Raw genomic sequence first — 12,224 nt, 5'->3', positions numbered from 1 at the left:
GTTAGGACTCTGCACTTCCACTGCAGGAGGCACAGGTTAGATTCCGTCAGGGAACTAAGATCCCACAAGCCGTGCAGTGTGGCAAAAAAAAAAAGTGTGTATTTCTCAGATCTACCAGTTAATGTTCTGGTCCCTCTTTTTTTTTTTTAATTAATTTATGTATTTATTTTATTTTTTGGCTGCATTGGGTCTTCATTGCTGCACGCAGGCTTTTTCTAGTTGTGGTGAGCAGGGCTACTCTTCTTGTGGTGCACGGGCTTCTCACTGTAGTGGCTTCTCTTGTTGCAGAGCACGGGCTCTAGGTGCGCGGGCTTCAGTAGTTGTGGCACGCGCGCTCAGTAGTTTTTTCTGGCTCACGGGCTCTAGAGCGCAGGCTCAGTAGTTGTGGTGCACGGGCTTAGTTGCTCTTCGGCATGTGGGATCTTCCCCACCAGGTATCGAACCCGCGTGAACTGGCAGGCGGATTCTTAACCACTGCACCAACAGGGAAGTCCCTGTTCTGGTCCCTCTTAATTGTTGTTTCCTCCCATTATATTTGCTTGTGTTAATTGAATCTTTGTTTTTAAAAAATCCTTTTTCATATTTGATTGGAGAGATTCAGTGGCATTTGTTTTTCCATCTAGTTGAAGTTTATCAGCGTTTTCCTTCACTGTCACTCTGCATGTAAATTTAAAATTCCTTTTATAATTCCTTTTTCTACAAGAAACTGAGTACATTGATTTCTTTTGTTTCCTGTTTTCTGGGGTCGGGAGGAGTCAATGGGCATAAGTGTTGCTAATTTTTCTTTTACTTGATTTAAAAAAACAGGCTTGGGCTTCCCTGGTGGCACAGTGGTTGAGAGTCCGCCTGCCGATGCAGGGGACACGGGTTCGTGCCCCGGTCCGGGAGGATCCCACGTGCCGCGGAGCGGCTGGGCTCGTGAGCCATGGCCGCTGGGCCTGCGCGTCCGGAGCCTGTACTCCGCAGCGGGAGAGGCCACAGCAGCGAGAGGCCCGCGTACCGCCAAAAAAAAAAAAAAAAAAAAAGGCTTTCTCAAATCTGTGATCATCTGCTAAATAGTATTATGGATAGTCATGCCTAAAGAATTATCTGAGGGACTTCCCTAGCAGTCCAGTGGTTAAGACTCCATGCTTCCAGTGTAGGGGGTGAGGTTTGATCCCTTGTTGGAGAACTAAGGTCCCATATACTGTGCAGCGCGGCCAAAAAATATTAAGAATTATCTGAGAATTCAGATGGAAGTGAACTCAAAGAAGCCAGTGATTAAAGGTACTAATCAACTATTTGTACTGCACTGTGTGCTTTCTGATGTGTTTTCACGTGCATTAGCCATTGTTACAACTAACATTTTCAAGAATATCTACTGCATGTCAGGTACTAGGATAACAAAGATGAAATATGAGCCTTGTCCTCCAGTGGTTAAAGTCTAGAGGGAAAGACTGGGAGGTAAATAGGCCATTATAATCAGTGTAATAAAAGCTCTGAAAGAAGAAATGCAGGGGACTTCCCTGGTGGCGCAGTGGTTAAGAATCTGCCTGCCAGTGCAGGGGACATTGGTTCGAGCCCTGATCCAGGAAGATCCCACATGCCACAGAGCAACAAAGCCCGTGTGCCACAACTACTGAGCCTGCGCTCTAGAGCCTGTGAGCCACAACTACTGAGCCCACGTGCCACAACTACTGAAGCCCCCGCACCTGGAGCCCGTGCTCCGCTACAAGAGAAGCCACCGCGATGAGAAGCCCATGCACCGCAACGAAGAGTAGCCCCTGCTCACTGCAACTAGAGAAAGCCTGCGCACAGCAACGAAGACCCAATGCAGCCATAAATAAATAAGCAAACAAATAAATATATTAAAAAAGAAATGCAGGATGCTCTTGGAATATATAGAAGTGTTTAATTATATTGGAAGATGATGGGATTGAAGAAATCTGGGAATGGGGTAGGGAGGTTTTTCTCAGAGTTATCAGGGAATGGATCCTGAAGGATCTATCAGCTAGACAGATTGAGCTGGGAGCAGGGGAGGATATTCCTGTGTTATATTATGAGAATAGATAGATGGGTGTAACTCTAACAATACCCTCCCTGAAAGACCTCATTAGTTATGTACTTTTCACTAACTAGAACTTACTTTAATTTTTTAAAAAACCTCAAAACTTGTAAACCTCATTCTATTTTCACAGAAGGTAAACAGACCTTCCCTATGCCTCCCCCATGAAAAAAAAATTTCAATTTCTAAGCTAGCCCATAATAAAATATTCTTAGAAGCCAGAAAGATTATGTATCTTGAACAAGTAGGCAGTTTAATAAATATTTCATGTCCGAGCAAGCTATGAGATCTTGGGGAGGATTTCTGGATTTTCCTAAGTAAGAACATTTCAGTTCTGCTTTAATATTTTCAGATGATCTCTCCCAACCCCCCCACATTTTTCCTGTCAGTTTTACATAGTTTCTTAAAGCAGGATTTTATGCCTATTGGTGCTTTGCTGTAGTCCTACAATTCTTGCAGAATTTCAAAATATTCTGTTCCCTTAGCCCACAGGACCACGGGTTATTGCGACTGATACTCAATTCTGATAGGAAGAGAGCTACTGTGTATGAAAGAGTTTCTATGTAGAAGATCAGCCCTAAGCATTTTACATAATGATTTCTCTTAATTTTCACAGTAATCTAGTCAGTTAAGTGTACTATTATCTTAAGCCCATTTTACAGATGAGAAAATTGAAAAACAGAAAGATGACCTGTCACGTAAGTGGCCTACCCAGAATGTAAACACTTCACCTTTTAGGTTTTAGCCATCTCACCTTAATATCTTTTGCTTTCAATATGTGATTTGTATGTCTTTGTAGTCATAGTAATACACTGGAATTATTGAAAGAAGTCTTTATGCACACTGCTTTTTTTAGTGCCTTCCTTTGCCAGATGAAGTCCATATTCTTTGCAGGTCTTTCTTAGTCTGGCTTTCTATATATATATATATATGTATATAGCTTCATTCTAATCCTTTTAAATATTGTGTGCTCCAGTCGGTCTGGACTACCTAACCATTCCTGAAAATCATTGCGGCCAAAACTGAATGTCACCATTATAGAACGAATTTCTGGGATACAAGATTTGGTTTAGTGCCGCATTGTCAGCTGCTAGATTATTCCAGTAGTCACTATACTTATTTCTGGTTTGCAGTACTAAATAGATGGTTGTTTTCAGTTGATGTTGGAGGGGGAACACATTTTTTTTCAGGCTTTCTTATTGTCTATAAAATGTGTTTTTCCTTCATACTCTATATTCTTTATCTCTGGATGAAAAGTGATTTTTAATGGGTGTTAGACTTTTCCTGATGCATAAAATTTTGAGCTGACAAAGTTGACATTCTGCTTTTAATTCATTATCTAATACTATTATATAAAAACTTCAAAAGATTAGAATTATTGTCCAACTTTGCATGCATTAATTAATTATAAACACTTGCTAGTTTTGAAAGGGCATAATATTCTTCCTAAAGTTATCTAATGCACTATATTAACCTATTTCTGTGTTCATTTTGCCTTTGTAAATTTTAAGTTATTTTTGTTCATAAAATTAACAGCTTTCACAGACATTAATTATTGCAGCATTTATTCTTTTTCTTTTTTTTGCTGTACGCGGGCCTCTCTCTGTTGTGGCCTGTCCCGGTGCGGAGCACAGGCTCCGGACGCGCAGGCTCAGCGGCCATGGCTCACAGGCCCAGCCGCTCCGCGGCATGTGGGATCTTCCCGGACCGGGGCACGAACCCGTGTCCCATGCATCGGCAGGCGGACTCTCAACCACTGCGCCACCAGGGAAGCCCTAGAGTGCTGATCTGTATTTGAAACTGAGTATTCATATATTAATCCAAATGGACCCACCTTTATACAATTAATGTTACATTGATTTGATTGATGGTAATTTACACAACCACATGATCTTTGATCGTGCACAGTTTCTGATGTTCAAGTAAGCATTCTGCAATTTTAAGTCTAAAGCTGATTTTGGTTGAATATTGAGGCTAATGCCTAACTTTGGCACATCTCTAAATGCTACTAAACGTTACAGAACCAAGACAATTATACTTTTATTCAGATCTTCCTTAATCCTACCACATCATACTTATTGCCTACAGATAAAGATTTGTTCCTTTTCTATACTTCTTTCCCTAGACAGATTACTTATAGTTCCATTCTTTCATCTTTGGCCTTCTTTCTGTTTCTTCTCATTTTAATTCAGCAACATTTATGGAGTGCTTAAACTCTGAGTGCTTTGTATGGTATGCTTTTCAACCATGTGAAATCTTTAAAACTGCCTTTAAATCCCAACTCAAATGTCATTGCCTGAGGATCTTTCTCAGCCTCTTGAGTAGGGCCTTCTTACATCTGTATTGCCATATCATTTTCTACTTCCTTAGTTCATAGCACTCATTGCATTGTAACACAAGGAATGGTTTGAGTCTATCTCCTTTGCCAAACTGTGAGCTCCTTGAATCTAAAAAGCACAGCTTGTTCATTTTTGTGTCCCTAGAGAACTTTAGACAGTGCCTCAAGTAAGCAGGTACTTAGTATAAGGTAGTTAACATCATATATGCATTTTAATTTATAGGAATTTTACACTGCATGCCTAACAAAAAGAAATGATTGAAATAATCTGCAGTTTTACCTGCCATTCTTCCCAGTAAGTGGATAGCTAGGATTGGACATGAAGTAGAGAGTATGAATCTGTTGTTCCTTCAGTCAGTTTCTGTTCCCACATGCCTCTCAAAGTGAACATCTCACCAGGATTGAGTGTGGTATGGTGGTTTCTAACATAGTGATTTCCTAAGGATTTATCAAGGGCAATTTTGACTAGATTGACTTTCTCCATATGTACGCTAACTTTAGAACCTAACTCATTATAAAAGATAGGAATGCCACTATACAGTTTAACTAAATGAACATTCTGTCCTTACTCTGAGTTCCTGTAGTAGTTTGTTTTTATGACTCAAATGATATTTTTGCTCCTTAGTTCTTAGCTATTTGTTCATGTCTAATCTCACCCGTTGGAAAGCAAGGATCCTCTTTGTATTTGACATGCTGGTTTTCACATGATATTCATTTTTAGAATAAATAGACATTTTAATGTGCTTTCATTGTGCTAAGGTCTAAGGAATAACCCAGAAGCCATATCCTTTAACTCAACCATCCAGTGGTCATCCCTTTACTTGATACCTTTTGCTAAATTTTCCCTCCCAATTATCACGTCTCTTTTTCCACAGCTCTTCCGACGTGTTGCAGCAGCTCTACCTGGAATGGAAAGCACACAGGACAGAAGCAGAGAAGACAGTATCCTTTTTGTTTCATCAGGAAATTTTATTGTTACTACAAGTCTTTAGAGCCCCACTTGGTTGGCTTAGGAATATTATGCCATTGCCTTTTACAGCCAAGAATTGATGGTTTAGGAGCAAAAAGTTTTTCTATAACGAATGAGATCTGGTTATCCAGTTGCATTCTTTGCAGGCTGCTGCTCACTACGATTAATCAGTGAGAAGGTTTGTGTTTGTTTGCTTGCTTGATTTTTAGTGAGCAGGAAACTCTTAACATCCCACCCTCCTGCTTCTTAATTTTGACATCCCTTGGCTCTGGGCTTTTTCCCCACAATATATATCATATTTCCTTCCCCTGCTTTTTCTATCATTTGAACTGTCTACTTGGCATAGGCAGGAGATAACTAAGTTTGGAGCTTTATCGTGGCCTCTTCTTTCAGAAATGGGACAGAATGAAGCACACGTAATATTAGTTATTTAAAAGAATTTTGAATTTTGATATTTTCCTTGTTTGTCTCATATTTACCTTCTAGTGTTTTTCCATATGCAGACAGTTTTATTAAGCCATAGAATTCATAGCACTTTGTATTCAGCTCTTCCCACTTCTGAATGTTTTATGTTTTCTAAGCCTTTATTTTAGCAGCATAATGTGTTCTATAGAGTTGAAGCCCCATTATTTATTAAATTCTCTCCCTGTAGTAGAACTCTCTTATAGGCTATTTTCAGATTTTTATTATAGATAATTTTTTAAGGAACATCATTATATGATTTTTTACTCCTGTAGAATAATTTCCTTAGGATAGATTTCCATGAGTAGGAATTAACCTTATTCTGAACCTTGCTGCATATAGGAGATATAAGCAAGTTTATTCCATATGAGCACCTTATATGGTGAGTGAGCTATATAGAAAATAGTGGCTGAGTAGTCTCTGAAGCCAAATAGGAATGGAAGGGGATCTTAGCAGAATTGTCGATGTTCAGCAGAATTGGAATTGTACTTTCCCATTTATAGTTCCTTAGCTTTTGTTTCAGTGATTGACATAAAACTGGAAAAGCCTCAGGAGCAACCAGTCAGCGAAGGAGGCTGTTCCTGCTAATCCCCCATGGCATCTTCAACTTTCCTCCAGAAGCTCACTGCTTTGGCCCCCTTACTCTTTCATTGACTGCAGTGTGAATATTGGCTTGAACCTTTTCCCTTCAGTAATAACGTATTGCAATTCAGCATTGCTGCCTGTCTCTTGGAGATGATCTATTAGCTTCACAAGCACAAAAAAGTCAGTGTCTTCATTATTTATATTTTACAAAAAGCCAAACGATTGCAGCATATTCCAGTGGTAACTTTAAAAATTAGATACATTTTCTTAACATTTTTGTTTCCTTTTTAATGTTATGAGAATGTACTTCAAAATGATGGAAATCTCAACAGTATGTGGCTTGGTTAAGGAGCAGTTGTTCACAGCAGCACTTGGCTACCTACTTGATCTCTCCCTGCTTTACTTGCTTGTTCTTTACCCCATTTCCTATTCCAGTCCTTCCTCCATCAAAACAAACAAGAGGGGGCAAAGCAGTAGTCAGACCAAGCCCATTGGAATTATCCTTCAGTTTTAGCAATACCACTTGTCTCAAGATATCCAAAATTATTCTTAAGCACTGATATAAATTAGTTAGACCTTAACTGAGGTCAAAACTCAACTATCATGGTAGGCAGTGCTGGAATAAGGAAAGGGTTCTGGTGTGTCTTCAGAATGAGTCCTAATGAACATACTGAGTACTTACAAGTAAATGAACATAAAATATATTTCTGACCAAAACAAATGATTCTTTCACATGTTAGACTCCGGGAGAGAAAAGTAAAAGTGCTTCAGAACAGGTTTTAAATATTTAATTCTTCTACGATCTGTTTCTTCCAGGATTTTAAATTTGTCAAAATCGAGTTCTTCTGTTTGTTTAAAAAACAAAACTAAACTTTTTTAGGCAATAGATTTCTCTTGGGTTTTCTTTTTCTGTCTTCCTTTTCTTTCTTTCCTTCTTTCTTCCTTCCTTTCTTTCTTCCTTTTTTTTGAAATGCTGTGCAGGCAAGGCACTGTAGTAATCAAATTCCTTTAAGAAGAACCAGTGGAAGAATTTAAATTTGGCACTTTGATCGAAACTACTGTAACTAGTAGAAACAATGATATCTAAACCTTACCAACTAAAGAATCCTCAAGAGAATAGCAAATACTTTGCCCAGGACAATTGAGGTCAAATTGAAAGTGGAAACAGTTTTCTTATAAGCCCTAGAGGCAGATCTGAAAAAGCATACATAGAAGAGGGAAAGGAGAGAATGAAAATAAAACTTAATATGCAGATTTATGCCTTATTTTTCAGCATTTTTTATGTTCTCTCAATCCAGTTTTGCTTTTTATTAGATCTGTATAGTTTGCTTAATTCACTAGTGATTTAATTTTATATTTAAGCTACAATTAATCTTTTTTCTTTGGTGATATTTATTTCTTTGCCTTTTTTAAAACTACTTTCAATTTTTAGATATTTTATTTAGAGCTTCATAACAATGGCAATATGTATTTCCCTTAAAACACTGCAAACAAATATACTAGGAGTGCACCATTTTAATCTTTACTAGTTATTGTGAGATTGCTGTGTAAGTTAATAAATACATTTGTAAATACATTGTTTGCAAGAAGAAAATTTCTGAGTTACAGCTCAGGAAAAGCCTGCTGAATTTATGTTGTAAGCATTACTTAACACAGTATAAGGATGAAAAGGCAACAAAAATATCTTCATACTTCCTCATCCCCTCATTGCAACAAAACCCTTAACTGGGAGAACCTTATTCCTTCCCCTCTTCCTCCTCCACTTCCCACTTATTGTCCAACCTTATAATATTCAGAGAGCACTTGGATTATGGGTCTGAATAGAGAAATGCTTTCAGATAATCATTAGCCCACATACCCCAGTAACTTGTACTCAAAGACGGGATGGAGTTGTAAAGTGCTTTTATAATACAATATTATTGTTAAAGGCAAGGGTTGACTCTTTTGTTTTATTTTGACATGGCATGTCCTGAAATAAATATCAATTCAATATGGCGATGGGTCATATTCTTTATTTGGAAGAAGTTGTGATTTCTGACATGGGGGTGTTTGTGTTCCTACACTGTAGCATTTGATTCTTTTTAATGTATATTTAAGGCAGTAACCAGTTAATGCTGCTTTTAATATTGGTCTTTTTATTTAGCTGGGGTTCTTCAACCAAAGCAGTGAAGTGTGTTCATAGTGCATTCTTTTTTTAATAAACACAGTTTTGCTGCCCAAAAAATGTATAAATAAACACAAAAGAAAACATTTATTGACTTGGTTTCCCATTCCTGCCAAAGTGATGAATTACCATATGCTACTTCCTCCCTAGGACTATAAAGGGAATGTGGAATCCAGAAAAATAGCAAAACAACAACAAAACTGAGAAACCCCTGGGGAGTCACAAGACTCTTTTCAACTGTTGAGGGTGAGGGAAAGTGGCTGCAACTTGAAAGATAGGGCTGGGCTTCCCTGGTGGCGCAGTGGTTGAGAGTCCGCCTGCCGATGCAGGGGACACGGGTTCGTGCCCCGGTCCGGGAAGATCCCACATGCTGCGGAGTGTCTGGGCCCGTGAGCCATGTCCGCTGAGCCTGCACGTACGGAGCCTGTGCTCCGCAATGGGAGAGGTCACAACAGTGAGACGCCCGCGTACCGCAAAAAAAAAAGAAGAAAAAAAGAAAGATAGGGCCACTGGTGGAGGCAATAATAGGATGTGTTAAGAAAAGCAGTTTAAGTTCTGCTTATGCATCCTCACTCCTAACTCCACCTTTGCCTTTGGACAGGGGTGGCAAACTGCCCTCGCACCAAATCCAGCCTGCTACCTGTTCTTAAGTTATGTTAGACCTCAGCCATACTTTCTCACTGCAAAGATGGAGTTGAGTAGTGGAAACAGGCCTTAGGGTAAACTACAGCTCTCCCCTGTACTATAGAAATGGAGGCCACAGCCCAGACTACAGGCTCAGCGGTAATGTCAGGGCAGTATAAAATCCCTGAGAGGGAATTTCCTGGTGGCTTAGTGATTAGGATTCCATGCTTTCACTGCCGTTGCCCCAAATTCAATCCCTGGTTGGGGAACTGAGATCCTGCAAGCCGCGCAGCGCAGAAAAAATATAAAAAATCCCTGAGAAGTGAGGAGCTGATGAAACTAGGTGGGGAATAACCTGCCTGCCTTAGGCCTTTCACTCACTCTTTACCCTTTCAAAGCATCAGTTAGTGGACTGTGATCTAGGGAGACTGCCTCCTGCAAGAGCTGCTTCTTCCTAAACTGGGTTTAAAGGTAAGGCCTTGAAATAAAGTTTGGTGAGATGATACTGAATGGGAACAATACATGTGGTCTTGTGGTACCTAGAACTCTGTCCCAAGGTTTGTCCTTTCCCCATCTTAAAACTTGACATTCTGGTCTTTGACCCTTGCCCAGTATACCATCCCAGAGTTATAACCCATACCCCAGGAGAATTTGGACTCATAAGTCAGAGCAGTTGGATACCTGAAAACTTCCTCAAAAGAAAAAGTGAATACCATTTGAAGCAGAACTACTTGAAAAGACAACCAATAATTTAAAGATGGCATGATAAATATTGAAGAGGTAAAATACTACCAGTATGGAACAAGAATCATAAAATAATCAAATATATTAAGTGAAAAATATAATAGTTGAAATAAAAAACACAGGTTAAGTAGTAGACTGGATTCTATTCATTGAATTAGTGAGAACGTTCAATTGAACTCTTTCATTAGAAAGCAAAGAAACAGAAAAATAAAGATTAGGAGGAGAATAGTATATATAGCAACATTCAGAAATTCCAGGGAGATGAAAATCAGGAAAATTAAAGTACTGAAAACAAAGAATTTTGAAGATAGTATTTGTGACAGGCATATGTGTATCTTCTGAATGCAGTTTCTGAAATGGTATCTGCCTCCTGGTACTCATACATTTGCATTATCCTTTTCCCTTGAATATAGGCTGCACCTGGTGACTTTCATCTAAGAAATAGGACACAGCAAAAGTTACATCACTTTGAAGGTTAGATTATGAAAGACTGTGGCTTTTGTCTTGTTCACACAATCTGACTCATTTGCTTTTATGCAGCAATCTGCCACGTTTGAGCTGCCTGTAGAGAGGCCCAGCAGCAAGGAGCTGAGGGCAGCCTCCAGCCAGTGACGGACTGAGTTTCTTCTTAATAAGACAGCCTGGAAAGAACTGAACAAAAAACAAGCCACAGACAAAATATTTGTCGATTGCATGCTTGATAAAGGACAAGTATTCAGAGTATATGAAGAACTCTCATAACTTGATAGAAAAGACATAGAAATTGCTTGATATCATTAGTCATTATAGAAATGCAAATTAAAACCACAATGAAACACTACTACATACATATCAGAAAGGCTAAAATTTGAAAGATTGGCCGTACGAAGTGTAGGTAAAGATGAGGAGCAACTAGGAATTCTCATACACAGCTACATGAGATTTTGGAAAAACAGTTTGGAAGTTTCTTTAAAAGTTAAATATACATTTATATATAGTAGCTATTCCACACCTAAGTATTTACCCACAAGAAATGAAAGCATGTGTCTATACAAAGACTTGCACACAAATGTTCATAGCAGTTTTACTTGTATTAGCCAAGAACTTGAAATAACCCAAATGTCCATCAGAAGGTGACTATGTAAACAAATCATGGTACATGCTTACTGTGGAATAGTATGCCATAAATCAGAATGAACTGTTGATACCAACAACATACCTGGATATCAGAAAATTACCCTTCGTGAAAAAAGTTGGACAAAAAATGTAAAGTATATATTTTATGTTTTCACTTATATAAAATTCTAAGAAATGCAAACTAAACAATAACCCTCCTTTTCTCCCTTTCTCCAGTCCCTGGTAACCTTTCTGCTATCCGTCTCTATGAATTTGCCTATTCTAGGTACCACATATAACTGGAGTCATACAGTATTTGTCCTTTTGTGTCTGACTTCCTTCACTCAGCATGATGTTTTCAGTGTTCATCCATGTTGTAACAGGTATCAGATTTGATTCCTTTTTGTGGCTGAATGATATTCCATTGTATGTATATACAATATTTTGTTTATTCATTCATCTGTTGATGGACACTTGTGTTGTTTCTATCTTTGGGCTATTTTAAATAATGCTGTTATGAACATTAGTGTACCAGCATCTGAGTCCCTGTTTTCAATTATTAGTGTATAACCTAGGAGTAGAATTGCTGGATCAAGTGATAACTTTTTGAAGAAATGCTAAACTGCTTTCCACAGCATCTGCACCATTTTACATTATCACCAGCAATGCATGAGGGTTCTAACTTCTCAACATCCTCATCAATACTTTTTATGTTCTGATTTTTTTAATAATAGCCATCCTAATGGGCGTGTAGTGATATCTATCTCATTGTGGTTTTGATTTACATTTCCTTAATGACTAATGATGTTGAACATCTTGTTTACTTGGCATTTGTATATATTCTTTGGAGGATGTCTATTTTGTTAAGTTCCTTGCAGGCTGTTTTACTGAGAAACTTTGGAGATATGTCTGTTCAGTCCTTTAACCATTTTTAAATTGGATTGTTTATTTTTTGTTGTTATAGGAGTTCTTCATATAGTCTAGTTATTAATTCTTTGATAGATACATGGATTTACAAATATTTCCTCCATTCTGTGGGTTTTCTTTTCACTCTAAGAGTGTCCTTTGATGCACAAAAGTTTTAAATTTTAATCAAGTCCAATTATCTTTTTCCTTTTTTGCTTATGCTTTTGGTGTCATATTGGAGAAATCATTGCCAAATCCGATGTCGTGAACATTTTTTGCCATGTTATTCTAA

General features: G+C 38.3%; 1 protein-coding gene across 8 annotated transcripts in view; it reads left to right on the top strand.

Annotated features, from left to right (window-relative positions):
* Window positions 1–8,394, top strand: part of RAB6A (RAB6A, member RAS oncogene family) — a 66,687-nt gene extending 58,293 nt beyond the window's left edge. For all 8 annotated transcript variants that reach the window (XM_067750281.1, XM_067750286.1, XM_067750282.1 and 5 more), the window contains 2 exons: window positions 5,258–5,324; window positions 6,338–8,394. In XM_067750281.1, the coding sequence (XP_067606382.1) occupies window positions 5,258–5,324; window positions 6,338–6,402 (132 nt within the window). In that variant the 3' untranslated portion in view covers window positions 6,403–8,394. The remainder of the gene's footprint in view (window positions 1–5,257; window positions 5,325–6,337) is intronic.
* The last annotated feature ends 3,830 nt before the right edge of the window (window positions 8,395–12,224 follow it).

Source organism: Pseudorca crassidens, chromosome 9, assembly GCF_039906515.1.
Source record: "Pseudorca crassidens isolate mPseCra1 chromosome 9, mPseCra1.hap1, whole genome shotgun sequence".
Lineage (NCBI taxonomy): Eukaryota > Metazoa > Chordata > Mammalia > Artiodactyla > Delphinidae > Pseudorca > Pseudorca crassidens.
Note: the sequence above shows the minus strand (reverse complement) of the source record. Positions and strands in the feature narration are given on the sequence as shown.